This window comes from Anolis sagrei, chromosome 2, assembly GCF_037176765.1.
Source record: "Anolis sagrei isolate rAnoSag1 chromosome 2, rAnoSag1.mat, whole genome shotgun sequence".
NCBI classification, from domain to species: domain Eukaryota; kingdom Metazoa; phylum Chordata; class Lepidosauria; order Squamata; family Dactyloidae; genus Anolis; species Anolis sagrei.
The window spans coordinates 278021393-278039029 of record NC_090022.1 but is presented as its reverse complement, the minus strand read 5'-3'; the positions used below and the strand labels follow the sequence as shown (position 1 = coordinate 278039029).

General features: G+C 36.8%; 1 protein-coding gene across 5 annotated transcripts in view; it reads right to left on the bottom strand.

Annotated features, from left to right (window-relative positions):
- The window catches only part of RICTOR (RPTOR independent companion of MTOR complex 2), a 71033-nt gene that overhangs the window by 22403 nt on the left and 30993 nt on the right, over positions 1–17637 (bottom strand). For 2 of the 5 annotated variants that reach the window (XM_067464627.1, XM_067464630.1), the window contains exons 11-29: positions 17204–17286; positions 16073–16160; positions 14464–14554; positions 14181–14247; positions 13979–14059; positions 12933–13033; positions 11041–11203; positions 10626–10727; positions 10486–10532; positions 8673–8808; positions 6551–6598; positions 5777–5979; positions 4492–4618; positions 3733–3897; positions 3189–3265; positions 3017–3095; positions 1872–1981; positions 1682–1769; positions 647–739 (exon numbers count right to left, since the gene is read on the bottom strand). In XM_067464627.1, coding sequence (XP_067320728.1) covers positions 647–739; positions 1682–1769; positions 1872–1981; positions 3017–3095; positions 3189–3265; positions 3733–3897; positions 4492–4618; positions 5777–5979; positions 6551–6598; positions 8673–8808; positions 10486–10532; positions 10626–10727; positions 11041–11203; positions 12933–13033; positions 13979–14059; positions 14181–14247; positions 14464–14554; positions 16073–16160; positions 17204–17286 — 1949 coding nt within the window. The remainder of the gene's footprint in view (positions 1–646; positions 740–1681; positions 1770–1871; positions 1982–3016; positions 3096–3188; positions 3266–3732; positions 3898–4491; positions 4619–5776; positions 5980–6550; positions 6599–8672; positions 8809–10485; positions 10533–10625; positions 10728–11040; positions 11204–12932; positions 13034–13978; positions 14060–14180; positions 14248–14463; positions 14555–16072; positions 16161–17203; positions 17287–17637) is intronic. The other 3 variants (XM_067464628.1, XM_067464629.1, XM_060761416.2) reach the window with 3 other exon arrangements.

The window sequence follows — 17637 nt, the reverse complement described above, 5'->3', positions numbered from 1 at the left end:
AACAGGGGCGAGACAACAGGAAGGGAAGGAATATTTCATATGAATATAGATTATGGGGGGAGTAAAGTGCACCCCTCCAAGGTTATTTTTTCAACCTTCACCCTCTTTTTCCTGGACCATAAATGTTCTAGGAAAATACAGGAGCTATTTTCCTAAAAAACTCCAGAATCTATACATCACCTCCTTAACTAGAGTGCACCCTCTGCAATTCATAGCATAGAATCATAGAGTTGGAAGAGACCTCATCCAGTCCAACCCCTACCAAGAAGCAGGCAAATTGCATTCAAAACACTCCTGATTGATGGCCATCCAGCCTCTGTTTAAAAGCCTCCAAAGAAGGAACCTTCACCACACTCTGGGGCAAAGAGTTCCACTGCTGAACAGCTGTCACAGTTAGGAAGTTCTTCCTAATGTTCAGGTGGAATCTCCTTTCCTATTGTTTAACATAGATGCGTAATTCTTTTCAAGACAAGAACTAGATTTCTGCCCAATTCTGGTTTTGTTTGTTGCGGACTGCAGGCATGATATTTTCAGAAGTCAAAGTACCCCCTGGGATAGAAATCTATCCAACAGAACTACTGATGCATAGTCTGATACAGATACAGAAAAGAATAACAATGCAAGGTAGAATTTTTTTAAAACTAACCAATGCCCAGAGAGCTGCTTTCAGTTGCTTAATCCCTTCCCATTTATCCAGCATTGGAGAACGAACAGTGTAACTCAGGTCAGGAACAATGCTCTAAAGAATAAAGAGAACAATCACAAAGCAATTTCACTATGTCAGGCCTAATTTTTGTTTGTTTATTTATTTTTGAATTCCCTTTCCAGCTCTTGCTAAGTGTTCAAAGCAAAATACAAAAAGGTTATGGCCTTAGTAACATTAACTAAATTGAAGCAATATATTTAATGATACTAATAATTTGATTGAGTACTAGCACAAATAACAACATAATTACTGATAAAGCCATTTCTTATATGAAGACGTATCCAGACTCGCTCATTGCCCCATGAAGTATGGCAGCCCCACAATCTCGTGAGTTTAGCTCATATGTTACAGTGGCAGAAGCATGGAAAATGGAAACCAACCAATTGTTTGATTCCCACCTTGACAACAATGTAGTGATCAGTAGGAGTCAGTATGTGTTTGTTAAACTAATATTTTATCTTTTTTTCCCGAGCAAGTCACTAATGTAGCACATGGATGTATATACCATCAAAGGGATCATTATAGTTGGAAAACCATGACCAAACAGTACTTATGGATGGCTGTGCTACAAGTTGAAAGGAAGTCTCAAGTGCAGCACCTCAATATTATTATCTTAGATGATGGGGTAGAAGGAATCCTTATGCAATTTGCAAATGATACAAAAACTGGGAGAGGTAAATAGGAACAGAATTCAAAAGGATCTTAATAAATTAGAATACTGGGCTGAAATGAGTAAAATGAAATCCAACAAAGACAAATGCACAATTCTACATTTAGGCCACAAAAATGGGCTGCATAGGTATACATTAGGAGATACTTGGCCTAACTAGCAAAAGCAAACAAACTACTTCATAAAATAACACATGTTATGCAACTCTGAACCAGAAATATCCAAATATACGCTAAAACAGTTGAAAGAAGGTTGCAATGGATATGTTACCTTATTTTGAATCAGCTACATTTAAGTTTCCTCACCTGAGCTTCCAACAAATGGCAGCCTGTTTTGTGGTGTACCAGTTGGCCATAAAGGTGAACTGGCAGATAAACATGTGGCCGCTGCAATCTAGAAAAAAAGAATGGTCCATTTGCATCGAAACAAAGTCATTCCATTCTATGTTGCTACTGCTTTGTCAAAACAATCAAGATTCTCTTTTACTTTGCTCACCTTTGGTTGCTACGCCGAACATAATTATCGCCATCAACAGGTTTCCGGTAAGTGGTCAGTGCTTCATTAAGTTGCTCTTCTATCAAGTCAACATATTTTAAGTTGTACTCCTAAGATGATAATAGAATACAGATCATATTGGAAAAGTATTTTTTTTCTAGAAAATACTTACAAATATAGGTTACACTATGCTAGAAAATATAATAATATCTATGATAAACCAAGTGGGAACATTTCCACAATGAAATTGCTGTTCATTTTAAAGTGCTTTTCATAACAATGCAAATAGTTAAAATGCCTCTTGCCATGGGCTATACTTTCAAAACTATACAAACAATTGATTAAAGTATAACAGGCAAGTAAACTGATACCCTGCAACATTTACAACAATAGATAGCAATAGATGTTATGCTAGGGATGCAAATCTCAACTTGCTGTTTCTTCATATAAGAATAACTAATTTTATCAAAGTTTTGCATGCTACACAAGAGTACCAAGTGAGCTGCAAAATTAGCTATTTTCAACCATTATTTGCTGCTAGACTTGTGTGGAGATTGTGACTCCACAGACAAGATGTTCATCTGAAAAACTTTTCTACTGGTTTTGAATGAAGGAGTACCCATTAAGAAGACCACCAGTCACAATGGCTCAGGGCAGGAGAGTGAAGATGATCTGAAAATCGTGAGGGTGAATGAAAAAGGAAGGGCTTAACTTGGGAGATCATGACATGAAGAGGTTGAATATCCATATGATGGGGAAAAAGAAAGGGGTCAAGCAAAGGAGAAACAAAATGGTGGCAATAGAAAAAGGACCTGAGAAGAATTACATATTTTAACCAGCTGAATGGAGCAGGGAAATGTAGCAAGAAGGAGGGTGTGGATGGGAGTACAATGGGTTATTTTCTCCCTCCAAAATAACCAGAAACAAAACTTGAGTTGTTACAGGCCATTGTGCCAAATTTAGAGAATTTTTACCAGGATTTTCTCCTGTTGTTATCCCTGGGACCTGAAAATGCTCAACTTGATCTCGATTGCACTTATTTTTTGGTGCTTGAGGAGTGGCTTCAGCAAAAGAAAACCTCAGCAAAACAAGAAGTGACACATTTCAAACTATACGTCTCACAGACTGCATTTTTTAAAAAGTACCTTCTGCCACTTCTCCATTTGTTTTGTCACGTAGCCTCGCTCATTTAGATAGGAAAACCCTTTTGGAATGGAAAGAAATCTGAAAAAATATACCATAACACACAATTTATAAATGTTTTGATTGATTATGAAAATGCATATTAATTGACTTGTTATATTAAAGATTTACTACCTTAAAAGGAGAAGCAAGCCCTTGTCTCCAAGGTGTGATAGTGCTGGTTTCATCTGAATGAGAGCATGAAGGTTTGCCTAACAGAGAATACAGAAGTGATATTTTAACAATATATCAAAAGTTAAGTTACGGATATACTGAACTCTCTCACCAATCACTAAGGAATTACACGTTGGCTTATTTCCTTATATGAAGCAATTTGAATATATATAAACTATGGACATTAAACTGCATGTCTGAAATACTTTTATGTCTTAGAAATTATATATCTTAGATGCTCTAATTGTGAGAGGCAGACCTGAGAAATTTAAGATATATGAGTAATTCAGATTTAACAAAGATTCTTCATGACTTTCACTCTATCTGCAATTACATCTGGGGCATGCTCCTACAGATTATTATTTACTGCTATATAAGCAATATCAATTTTTATGTTACCAAGCAAAGTAAATTTAGTGTAGAAAAATCTGATGTATCTATCTCTTAATATATATGTGCACAAAACCACAGAAGAATTCTAGAAAAGTGTGCAAAGGATTCCTACCTTGTCTTCACATGCTTCATCGAGGATATCAAGTGCTTCTGAAGAAATTGCCTTATTTTTGTCATGAAGCTGAGTGACCAATAATTCAATTCCCCAGTTACTGAAGAACTCTACATTGGCCCTCAGAAGAACTCGGAGGTGTTTGGTAGCATACAACCTACAGTTCTATAAAGGAGAAAAAAAACTGGTTAGTAGAAAAGCAGTTGATGAAATATGGCAAAGAAAAGCATATTTTCCAAACTTGCAATTAGATAACATGCTTCAAAATGCGGCTATATTTCCATGAGCATAATTAAGGAAGCTCTGGTGTTGTTGCCACATAAAGTGGCAAAAACCTTTGAGATTAGGCCTATAAATCCCAAATCCTGTCAGAATGGATGAGAAATTTAGAAGTAGACAGCTCATATATATTGTGTTTTTTTATCGCAACAGAAATCTGAAATTCCCAAAGCACCAATTCTCTATACCAAGAACTGTGTGAATATAACTACAAACTGAACCTGCTTTCTGTAAAACTAGGGGACTTAATGTTTATCTCTCTCTTTCCCCACTCTCTCTTTCCCCAAGATTCATATATGTACATTCAACATCTTAATAACCCCCAGAAATAAAACAAGTTGACAGAATGTAACTGCTTCAAAGTCATCAATGATCTGATTGTCAATTTTTATGATTGAAGTCCAACAGTCTACCATGATGCTATCTACAAAAAAAATTAACAATGCCACCTAAATATATAGAAAGCTGGCCATCACTTACATCTGTTGAAGCAGTTAGAATTTTAGAAAGGATGACTCTTGCTAATCCATCCCTGCTGTAGTCCAAACTAGAAACTGTCAGTTTGAGCAAGTGGTCTTGATTCTTCAAGGAGCAAAGATTAAGGAGACTGAAAAACAGTTAAGTATGGGTAAAACAAATGTAAATTATCTATAAATGAGATGGAAAGTAATGTCCCAATTATGTTGATTAGGAATGTTTGTTGCTCACAGGGTGCCCCCAATTTTTAATAAAAAATGTTTTTCCCTCACATATTCCCAAATGCCTACTAGGTGTTAAGAGGCATCTTTGCAATGTCATGGGAGATCCCTGGGAATTTTTTAAGACCCCCCCCCCCCCCTCCGCCCCAATAGAAACTGGACTGGAAGTAAATCCCAGGTCACTTACTATTGGGGGAAAAACCTTCTCCGGAAACTAAATACCAGAAAGAAAATTTGCTTTTTACAGTCTAAAGAACGCATAAAGTTGGCATTTGATGACAAAATATATATGTTGGGATTGAGTTAATGGGGTGGGGAGGGTGGGGGCGTTCAGCTCCTAAATCCCAAAAAGTTTCCATGATACAGATGCATATGAGATACCCAACTGACTTTTAAATATCTCACCATCTTCTCTCCATCTGACACTTCTTAGTATTAATTTTTAGATTGTAAGTTCAATCAGAGACACTCGATTTTTGCCTTGCTGTAGCCATATGCCTTCAAATTGCTTCTTACTTATGATGGCTCTCTATTATGGGGGTTTCCTGGCATTATTTTTCCAAAGGGGTTTGTGTTTGAACTCTCTGAGGCTGAGGGGGAATTACACCACATTGGCTTTCTATATTATATTAAAATGTTACATAATTTCAGGTCCAACAATTATTATGAAGCTAAAGAGGACAAAGTTAGTAACACATTTGAACATGAAGGTGACTTTCTTTCCCTGGTAAAATCTTTGCACTATGTCTATTCTCTCAATTAAATAAACATTATAAATGTGCAGCACTCACTTTGGAAATATTATGAATACATATATTTTTAAATGGGTTGTCACCTTCACAAAACAAAATGTTTGGAATCTAGCACATTTTTAAGTTATGTATAGAAAATGATTTAAGTACAGTTTGGGAGTGCTGTAATTTAATGTTGTGCTTTGGGCTCAGAATTGTTACTACTAAAAGCATCAACTAACAAACTAGCAATAATTTAAAGTACAGTGAGAGAATGATTAATTTTCCAAACCACAAGTTATGTCAAAATATTTTGTATCTAAAGCGAATGCTTACCACTGAAACACGTTACACTTTTCAAGCATTTTCACTCCATGGGGATGACAGGAAAGCGTACCAAAAAACAAAAAGTAGTGCTGACTAAGGGTGTTAAGTAGCCCATTGTTCTGGAGACTGCGTTCTGGTTTCATTCCAGATGAAGAATTAAGCCATTGTACAATATCTTTCACTAAGTCTTCAAGATAGCTATGACCATCCTGCTTAAAATGAAAGAACAAAAGTGTCAGTTCCTTTTGAGGGGGAGGTTCACTGAAAACTATTTACATCATTCTTACCATAAAGACAAATATTGACAAGAACAATACAAAATACGATGAACACAGGAAAAAAACTTTTATTGAGAAGACTCTGAAATGTACAGAGACTTGAAAAACAGTGAGAGTCTTTTTTAAAAAGTAAGCTCTAAAGATTGTTTTAGAATTCCTTCATGAGAAATGTGAGTGGAAGGTCAGATGCAATACCGCCCTCAGATGATCTTGACATAAGCTGAAAGTTATTCCTGTAAGGATTATGGCAGCCACAACAGTAAACAAACTCCAGGCAGGCGGTGTTTTCTCAGAGGCAACAGTGGCAGTTGACAAGTGAAGCAGTTCAAGAGCAGGTTCCTACAAAAGTGCACTTACATCCTCTGGTACCTTCCTCTCCCATCAGCTTCTGAGTTTTGTCCAACAAAGGAGCTAGAATGAGCAATTCTGACTCACTGCCCTTTGCGTGACAAGAGAAAGATGCAAAGGTTTAGCATGTAGAAAGTTTAGATAAGTCTATATCTACCTTTTGTTGCACCTGCCTTCCTTCCTTCTTTCCTTCCTGTCTTCCTTCCTGAGGGGCAAAAGTGCATGTTGATTGACCTGTGGATAACCCCCACCCCAAATCTTGAATAAAACCAGGCCAACGAATCAATTTTGCAGGCAAGACTGTGTACAGAAGTAGCCTGGCTTCTTGGCTCAGCAGTCTGCAGCCAGAAATAGCACAATGCTTAACAGTCAATTCAGTATTGTCTCTTAAAAAGGATATTTTGCAGCATGCAAGAGATGAACTGGTAGGCTAAAGCAAATGTTAAGAGTTATAACCAACATTTTCTTTGCTCTGTGTGTTCAAATAGTAAACCTAAACATTTGACTGAAATCATCTAGTTATTTTGAACTGTTATGTCAGCTCCACTGGCTGTCAGTTTGCTACCAAACTTTAGCCAATAATAATAATAATAATAACGATGACGACGACTCTTGCACAAGCCAGTAAAGGTGGTCCCAGTGGTGATCGGCACACTGGGTGCAGTGCCTAAAGACCTTGGCCTGCACTTAAACACAATCGGCACTGACAAGATTACCATCTGCCAGCTGCAGAATGCCACCTTACTGGGATATGCACGCATCATTTGCCGATACAACACACAATTCTAGACACTTGGGAAGGGTCCGATATGTGATCCAATTCAACAGCCAGTAGAGTGATCTTCTCTGCTGTGGACTCATCTTGTTGTGTTTCAAATAATAATAATAATAATCACCATCATCTTTATTTATATTCCGCTCTATCTCCCCAAAGGGACTCAGGGCGGAGCCCTAAATGGTTCTGGCCCAGCTTACCTGTCCAAACGGATCTCCCTCTATAAACTATGATGGAGGTTAAGATCTTCCAGAGAGGCCCTGCTCTCGATCCCACCTCCTTCACAGGTGCAGCTGGTGGAGACGAGAGACAGGGCCTTCTCAATAGTGGCCCCTCCACTGTGGAACTCCTTCCCCAGTGAAATTAGATCAGCACCCTCCCTCTTGGCCTTCAGAAAGAGAGCAAAGACAAGCTGTGGGACCAAGCCTTTGGTCAGTGAGCAGTGCAAGAATCTAATAGGGAATATGTGCAATTGACAATCGGAATGGCTTCAGATTATGATTTTGGATTATGTGATTTTAATGTTTATGCTAAGATGTTTTGATTCTATGTTTTAATGTCAAAATTATATTTATGCTTTATGTTTTAATATGGTTAATGTTTTTAAATTAAAGTTATACATTATTGTCTAGATATTATGCTTTGGCTTTAACATGTATGTACAGCATTGAATTTTGCCTTTATTATGTAGGAAACTGCTTTGCTTCCACCCTGGGGGTGAGAAAAACTGTATATAAATGCAGTAAATAAATAAATAATAAATAAACAACTATAATTCAGTTCACACAACTCTCTTGGCCTTCTTAGCCAATTTACTGCACAAACATGTTCTAACCTTTTCCAAACTGGGAGCAGCAATGAGATCTCTTTACTCATAAAACTGAAAGAGGCCGACTGATCTTAGAATGTGATGTCAGCTATTGATTCACTGGCTAGATTAAAGCTAGTTCCATTGGAAAAGCTGGAGTAACAGGACACCACTTTAATGTGATTTTTAGTTACTTCTTTGGGTGCAAGGTTAAGGAAAGGTTTCAAACTATCTGAAGAACTCAAACAAATCACATCCTTTTACATTTTATTAATGTGTTTTAATATTTGGCAGCAGTACTCCTGAACCTGGCCCCCTTCAAATGCATTAGATAACAGCCCAGACAATGTGTCAATTTGTGATGGTACTTGAGAGTACTAGGAGCACTGAGGGGCACCAAGTTGGAAAATGATTTCTTTAGCCTCCAACCAATGTATTTCCTAGACTTTGTCTATCATAGCCTTTGAATAAACAATATGGATTATAAAATTTATTCCTATACTAAGATTTGGTCAAGCAAATTAGAATATCTTGGTCTGAATCTTTAAAATTAATTCCCCCCATTGTACTTTACTTAAGATGTAGTAAACATGGTGTAACAAAAGAATGAGAACATTTTAAAATTCCCTCCTCCCACGATGTTCAATTATAAGGAGGCGCTCTTTGTTAGTTATGGCTGAACTAAACTAATCTTACCTCTTCGGACTCAAGAAGGAACTCAGCAAACTGGCAGCCCACAACTGTGAGTTGTTTGGATTTTGCATAATCCAGATCCAGGTTGGCATACAATTTGCTGCTGGGCTTATAGAAATATATCAGCCGTCGTACAAATCTAGTATCAAGCAGAAGAATAAAGTTTAAAACAAAAAGTTTCACACAAAAGTTTAGCATGTTTTCTTTGCAAGACAGTCAACACATTTTACTCATTTCAAGTGTTATACCACACTAACATTAATCCACATTCACTTTGGAAGGGGAATTTTAGTCCTTCGTAGTCACATTCTGTTGCCAAATCCATACAAAACCAGTGAAGGGATACTATCATAATATTATCAGGAAAGTTGTAAATAATTTCCTCAAATTTTAGTCACTTGCCACATACCCATTTTCTCTTTTAACAAAAAAAAAAAACCAGTCATTTTTTTTTAAATTCCTAGCAAATGTACTAAGTCTTCGCTACCAGGTTACTTTTCCATTCTGATAACATAAAATATTGAGAGGGGAGAATATCCTATGACATTTTTTGGTAAACCAAGTTGTTGCAAAGTAAAAGAAACATGCTCTTGTTGTCAACAAGTTATTCCCATTGAGATTGAACTGAAATACAGTTCCATCTCACCAGAGAAATATCTAGATATGTGGCATTAGCACAGACTGAATTTCTGGATTATTATTTTTTTTTTTGTCGTGTCAGGAGCGACTTGAGAAACTGCAAGTCATTTCTGGTGTGAGAGAATTGGCCGTCTGCAAGGATGTTGCCCAGGGGACGCCCGGATGATTTGATGTTTTTATCATCCTTGTGGGAGGCTTCTCTCATGTCCCCGCAAGGGGAGCTGGAGCTGACAGAGGGAGCTCATCCACCTCTCCCCGGATTCGAACCTGCAACCTGTCGGTCTTCAGTCCTGCCGGCACAGGGGTTTAACCCACTGCACCATCTATATATTCTGGATGAAACCAATATATTCAAAGAAATCTTTTTTGACATTAGTCCACCTTTAGTTTGAAATCAGAATGAATACTAGAAGCTATGGATGAGCCACTACTAAAATATTTCAACTGTTATTTTACCTTCACAATTCAGCTGTCAGTTCAGACTTACTGAAAACATCCTCACCATTAAAGTCTTGTCTGTTGCTTTGCTGATCTGAACCATGTTCAATACTATAAGTCTGATGGCTCACCATTTGGGAATAGTTGCAGTAATTTACCACCACAGACTGAAAATTGAGTCTGAATTGATGTTTTTATATGTGAATGTGTTTTATTTTGTTGCATTTTATATTGTGTTCACTTTTATGTTTTAGGCACCTTGTGCCGTCTGTAAGATATCTCAAGTCCCTTTGGGGAGATGGTGGTGGGATATAAGAATAAAGCTGTTATTATTGTTGTTGTTGTTTCAACTGTTTAATCAGAGACAATCATTTTGCCTCAGTCTACACTTGTTATAAAAAACAAATTTACTGCCCATAATATCTCAAAATCAATTAGTATAATGCTTCCAAGGAATTAAATTTAAAAACTATCAGAGAACAGGGCAGAAAACACAACACACTCTGCAACATGGTATTACAGCATAGACACATTTCCATAGCAAACGCACATGTTCAAATGGAGCTGTTACTAGCAAATAATGTTATCTTTACAATTCCATTATGTATGAACTGACTATTCAAGATGTAATGAAATATTTTCTGAATTTGTGATTTCACAATGTAGGAACAGGTTTTGTTCAAGAACTATTAAGTTCTTTTCAGAATCTGGGTATTTCTCCATAAAGTTAATTGCATACCTGTGCAATTGTTCATCTTTGTTAGCCTTTAGACTGATGTTTGGCCACTAGAAAACAGAAGATAGAGAGGACTGTAAGTATGGTAAACCAAATCTGTCTCGATGTATTTCTTGAACGTTAATCAAGACATCTCTGCTTACCTTAAGTATGGTCCCTATAAGATTCCAGTTCCACTCAAGATTCTCTTTGTGATGAAGAACTTGGCTATCTCTTAGATTTGTTAACAATGCCTCCTCTGTGTCCTTTAATCACAAAAGAGAAGAGTAAAATGGAAATTTGCTACACCATTACATTCACATTAATAGGCAATTTATAATTTCACAGAGAATTTTTGACTCCTGCCTCAAATACTTACAGAAGAGGGATAAGTTATGCTATATAATGTGATTATGGATTGCTCCACTGTTTGAATAACCACCACTGAACTCTCCAGTTTTGACTCTCTCTCACACACATCTAAACTACTACAAAGTGCTTCCTAGTGATACAAATATACATATAATAAAACATTTTTTTAAAAAAACACACAGAAAGTCTTAAATCTGAGAATCCTACCTTTAGAATAAAGATATCTTTTTGCACACGATATTGATCTCTTCGTTGATGTGTTGACATGGCTTTCTGAACAATGTGATCTAGATGAAGGCTATAAGGTTTAGGTCCTCGTTTCTTCATTTCATGGAAGCGTTTTAAAGAATTCAGTGCTGCACTGGCTCGTCTGCCAGAAGAAAATATTTATATGATCAAAAAGCATCACGTGATAAGACTCCTGTTGCATTGTTTACATTTGTAAGGTTCTGAAATACATGGCCATTTATATTTTTCCTGGGGTCATACTAAAGAAGGTTAGGCTTTGAGGCAGAACTGGGCAACTTTAATCAGGACACAGATCAAAAAACATAACTCACTCAAATTTGGTAATGTAGTGATATATTTAAAATGAAAAAGGGAAGGAGGGTTGTGGAAGGGTTGTTTGCCCCTATCACAGTGGATTCCAGCAGCAGGGTGAAATATGGAGCTCACAAATATTTGGAGGCTACAGTCTAACACTCAAGAGTATTAAACACTAATCCAAGTATTTCCAATGTTCCAGGGATGAATAGCTGGCAGAAACAAGTGAGTAGGGATGAATGGGGTGGAAGTATTTACATTCCACCATATTTTTTTGATAGTACAATGATACCTGGAGCATGACATAGGGTATTTTAAAAAATATGTCTAGGATAGGCAATGGGGAATCTGCTACACCACAAAGCTTTTATCATTGTTCATAACGTGTCTGATAGAGAGAAAAGCATAGAGTGAAAAATTTAGTACTTAATTTGAAGAGAAGCATTAAGTATACAACTCAATAAATTAGCATAAAATATCTCACTCATTTAAAGAAGGTACAAATGCTACTGAAAATAAAGAAATCAAAAGCTCTGAGTCATTGTTACTGGTATAATCACTCAGAGCATGAACAGTAGCCAATAAAATCTGTGAATGTTGTAAAACACAAGATGCCTGCTTCATGAACATTTTGAATTTATGTAATGAGACAAAACAGAAATACTAAAGCACTTCCAAAACAAATTTGTTTCCACATTTTGAAAATAGATGAAACTTCAAAACAAAACAAAAACCAAGAAGATGAAGCATGTTTTGTTTTTAAACAAATACAATCTGTTCTAATGAAAAACTATTTGTGCAACAGAGATTTTCAACCTAAAATCATATTATAGAAAACAAAATCCCGTTGACTGCAACTGCTCTCTCTTCACCAACAGGAGATTTTTTGAAATAGCAAACATATTCATCAACAGAACAAGAAGAGGGCCATGTTTAGTGTTCCCCACAGCCCCATGCTCAACCAGGACCAAAACCTACTCCAGTGCACTGAGGAACACTTTGAGAGGTCCAACATGTATCAGGGGTGGGAGATTTAATGAGCAATAGCTGTTTTGAATCTTCTTTGTGGAGAAAAAAGTGGGATATAAAAAAGATGAAGACGATGATGATGATGATGATTATTATTATAGAAACTGCATATTTCTACTGATGAAATCCCTCTTGCATCCCTCTTTTCTTTTTCTCTACTCTTCCTCCAGTTCATACAATTTTACAGAAAGAGCCTTTTACATATGATATTCTTTAAAAATCTTTGTACAGTGCTTATCAGAGTCAGGAATCTTTCTAGAACACTGCAAGCAGTGCTTGAAGCGAGTCGTTGACATAGCGAGGAAGTTCTGATGCAAGCCTTGCAGCGGAAAAACAGGAACTGCGGAGCGTATGCGCCTTTTATGCCCTGCCGGGGACTGGGCGGGGTTACCGCCAAAACTTGGAAATTTTAAACTTGGGAAGTTTCTGTTGGGGCCTGCGCAGGCGCAGTCACTCCACATGTGTGCACTCACAGAGACCACGAAGAAAAATATATGTTTACAGTTTTCACTAAAATTTGTACTTACAGTCTCTTTTCCTTTCCAATGTCAAAAGATGCTGCCATGTTCATTAAAGTTGGTAAGCAATGTAAGTGGTGGCTGTGACAATGAGGCAGAATGGTGTTTGCCTGGAAAAGAGATAAAGCTTCACAGACTTTGAAAAATGTTCATGTCCCCGCTACCCCATAACAGTATACATTTAAGACCACTGAAGACAATAAATATACTTTTCACACATACAATAGCTCATAGAAACTTTGAGTGATAATAATTTCAAACAAAGTGACTGGAAAGATTTTTTTTTATTTGATTAACCCTTAGACAACATTTTTAACTATTCATTTCCCAAAGCAATTAACTAACTAAATTAAAAGGGCCAACAAGCAATTTGTGTGGCTTATTCTACAGCTAGTCAATTCTAAGAGTAAAAAAATAATATCCTGCAGGGATTTATTTACTGTATTTATATACCGCCTTTCTCAGCCTATCGGCGACTCAATGATTAATACAGGAGACACTTATAGTATGATACCTGACTTATTCTTTTGAAGCATACTTCAAGAACCATTCAGACAGCACAAGCAAGTTCTCAAGTCAAGAATAAATCCACTGTGAACTAAATTTCCACAGTGGAGGAAAGACTACAGAGAACAGGGCAGCAGAAAAACATCCTCAAACCACACAACTGATCCCTTACAAAGAACTATGTGGGAATAGGGAATTTTGGGTAATCATATATGCATATCATCGCCACCATAATGCTCCGATCCTATCTGATCTCAAAAGCTACAAAGGGATAGGCTTGGTTAATATTTAGGACAGGAAATCACCAAGGAGAAGCAGCGGTTTCTGGAAAGAATCCTTTCATTAGTTGTCTTGAATCCCATCCAAACAAACAAATAAATCCTGGCTGACATTCGGGAGAGCTACTACATGGACCAATAATATAACTCTCACACACCACCTTTGTATGTTTTCCCTTCAAAACAGCTCTCTTGTTTCCCATGCTTGGGAATAAAGTCCATCCCTAGCACATTTGAGGCAAATAATAAGTAACAAAATCGTAGTCTTACCATATGCAGAAGTTCTCCCAGCAAGATGGTTGCCCGGACAGACACAGGATCATCACTACTTGTGATCACTTCTACGAGACCCTGGAGCAATTAAAAAGTGAAATGACATTATAACCATCTCTGTGTGTGTGTAGACACACAAGCACATACTTCAATAATGTAGGATAAAGTGTTCAACATTTCAAGTTAAACCCAGACTTACTTCTAACAATCCATTTCTAATGAAAGCAGAGAGAACCAGTGCCAAGTAATTATCCATGAGGTCAGGCCTAAATCAAAATGAAAAAAAACAACACAGCAAAATCAGCTCAAGCTGTACCTCTCTTTTGCATTATTAAAGTAAGTCAAAGATGGCATTCTTCTATAGCAGGTATGGACAAACTTCGGCCCTTTTACCGGCTGTTAGGAATTGTGGGAGATGAAGTCCAAAACACCTGGAGGGCTGAAGTTTCCCCATGCCTATTCTATAGGAAATAAAGAAATACCTGGATCTGGCTCGGTGAGGTAATATAACTTTAGCTTCTGCAGCTACAAAGCCATCAGAGAGTCTCCAACTATCTTGAAACCGGCTTGGATCTGCAACAAGAAAGTATTGAAGTGAAAATACTAAGTTTAAATGCAAAACAGCAACAGTCAGTATCTTTATCCCTTGTCACCATTCATCTGATTTCATTTTTTACTATTCATTTGCATCTACCTGTCTCTTTCTTCTCCTGTTGCAGTGTGTTACACAAAGCATATACACACTTACTAATTGGAATTGATCAAAAAGATGTCTGAACCTTTCCACATTTACAAAACAATATTACTGTAAAACTGGCTCCTCAATAATTATTTGGGGCAGAATATATTGAGGAAATGCACCATATGTGATGTGCTTTTTTCTCACACACTTTTAGAGGAATTCTATGTCTGATAATGTCAGTTTCATCCTATGATTCTATTTCTGAACAATGAACCAGTTTAAAACCTAACTTTCAATTATAAATTAGGTCCTTATACTTCTGTCATGCCAGAAGGAAAATAAGCACACACTATATTCGGAGTTACATGAAATGAAAGGAACCAGGGGATCTTTTGATACAGACATCTTTCCAAAAAGATAATGGGGCTTCAGTCAGTCTAGCCAAAGCAAAACAAAATCTTAGAGCTGATCTCTCACTTAATTTCATCTTGTTTCACTATTGTATGCCATCTTATTTTTTTTGAGTTCTAGGACTGCAATCAACACTGCATGTGTACAAGGAACCATTTTGGGGGCTCATGGGTGGGAATGCTCATTAGTCCTATACCATGTTCTCATTTATACAGAACAGCAGCTGCTTTTTTACGTCACTGTTGCATATATAAATGATAAAATGCTTCCCTCAACGACTATTATTTAATTAAAATAGCTGGAATCTCCAAATAATCAAATAATAAAATGGTTTCTTCTATATTTAAAACTTTAGAATGCAATCTATATATGATCCTCTGTGGAGTTCAGGGATAGATTTCTACTTCCAGATTTAGTTATTTGCAAACATGTACAATATCTTGCCACTTTATGTGGTTAGAGATTGCAAGGGACATCAATGTTCTTTAATTTTGCCTTACATTCAGCTTAGTTTGATTTTACTTTTGTCAGAGGAAGAACGGTCTGAGAAACTCTCAGTAAGAGTGTTTTGGTTTCAAGGGTTTTGAATTAATGCTCACAAAAGATGGAATTAAATTCTTTTAGAAGTGTACTAATGCACTTGAGGAAAAAATCTGCAAGTATTTTATAATTTTAGCATGTGAAAAAGTTGTGCCAAGTATAATCAGTACACATAAATGAATGAATTTACTGCTGAATTTAACAAGAATTTGAGTATAAACATAGTAAGCTATAAAAATAGCAAGCTATAAACATTCATTGTCCATGGGCACTATGGAATGCTAAACCTTTAAAGTTTTTTAAACCAACCTTCAAGATCACATCAAGAAAAAGCTTCTAGTTTTTGCAATTCTACATCTGATACTTACGCTGAAGTCAAATTTTATCTGCAGATCCAGAAATATGAATATAGGTCTGGATATACTGTATCACCAATGCATTGTACTAAGAATACTAACCTACACTGAGAAGTGCTTCTATAAATTCTTCAGTCACAATAGGAAGAGGAAGTCGAAAAATATCATACAGAACTTCAAGCAGTCCTCTCTAAAGACAAAAGGGGTAAAAATACCAAAATCAGCAGAAATCTAAACATCTGTATTGAGAATATGGTTTCAAAATGTTAAAACAAACTAAAACACTCTAAAAAAATGGACAAACCTCTATAATTGCTTATGTTTCCTCTTAATCTTCAAATCCACATTTTTAAAAAAGGATAAGAGGGAGAAAACATTTACAACAATTAAAATGTTTAGGGAATGTAATAAAGCTGATTTTAAGGAAATTCTGCTATCACCCAGAGATATACAGGTTTAGTGCCATTGTGCAAAGGATTGTAACTAAGCTCACTTCTTTACCAATAGAGATCCTTGGCTGAAGATGCCACTGTGGACAATACACAAGGGCTAGCAAGTTATAGGTTTCCATCACAACTAACATACTTAAGATTGAAAGGGAACACTGGATTTTCCAATTCCCTTCATTGCCCTATGTATTCAACAGATGCATGTGAAAGAGACACATGATTTGAAACTAAACTCTATGGCATGTGACAGTAGTAAATGTCATGTAGGCAAGCATCATGGTTACATTACAGGGCATATCTAAAGTTTTTAAATCCTGGAAGCAGATGAAAGGCCCTCTCTCCATGCCAAATACCACTACTCAGGATTCAGAGGGAGAGGAAGAAGCAGGCACATCTCTGTTATGTCTAGGCAGTAGCAGATAAAAGAATCTCCCTCCATCCCAACTACCACAGTCCAAGGGAGAAAAGAATCAGCAGTCTCTGGCTAGTCCTGCATATAAATATCAAAATTTTATTCAAAACAATCAACTCCCAAAACCTGGGTCCATCATGGGAAAAGCTAGATGAACCACCAACTGCTCTAGTGTCTCAACCTCAGGCTTTTTTGAATGCCTCACAAGAACCGAATCTCGTAAGGTCTATGCACAGTCTGACATCCTTTCACAAACACGTAATGTAGATGCCTTCCCCCCTCCCCCAAATTCATACATTTTTCTCCAATAGTATCAGAAGAATTGAGTATAATCAAGCCCAAGAATTCAACCCATAGAAATAAAACACATACCCGTATTTCCATGTTAGGTATACAAAACACCCCAATTAGAGATTGGATCCCAGAATTCCCAGGCTTGCATAAACTAATGATACCTAAAATCAAAATTAAATACAAAGTTACACAACAGCATATTGAGAAATCTACTTCTGCAAGTATCCCATTGACAATGTATCAGTCTCCACAAATATATTATTTAATGGAAAACTTCTGCAACATATGGTTGGATATTTTCAAAAACTCGTACAAATTAGACTAGCAGTGACACTGTCACAAATTCCCAGTATTTGGTATCCAAAGGAACTCCATCTCTGCATACAGAACTTCTATCATGGCTAACAGCTGTTAAGAGGTTTCTGGTTCTACTCTAGCCTTTTTTTTCAAATCTGTCTTAGGTGGTAGCACTCAACTACTTGTGCTTCAGGTCCCATCAATCATTCTGTTAA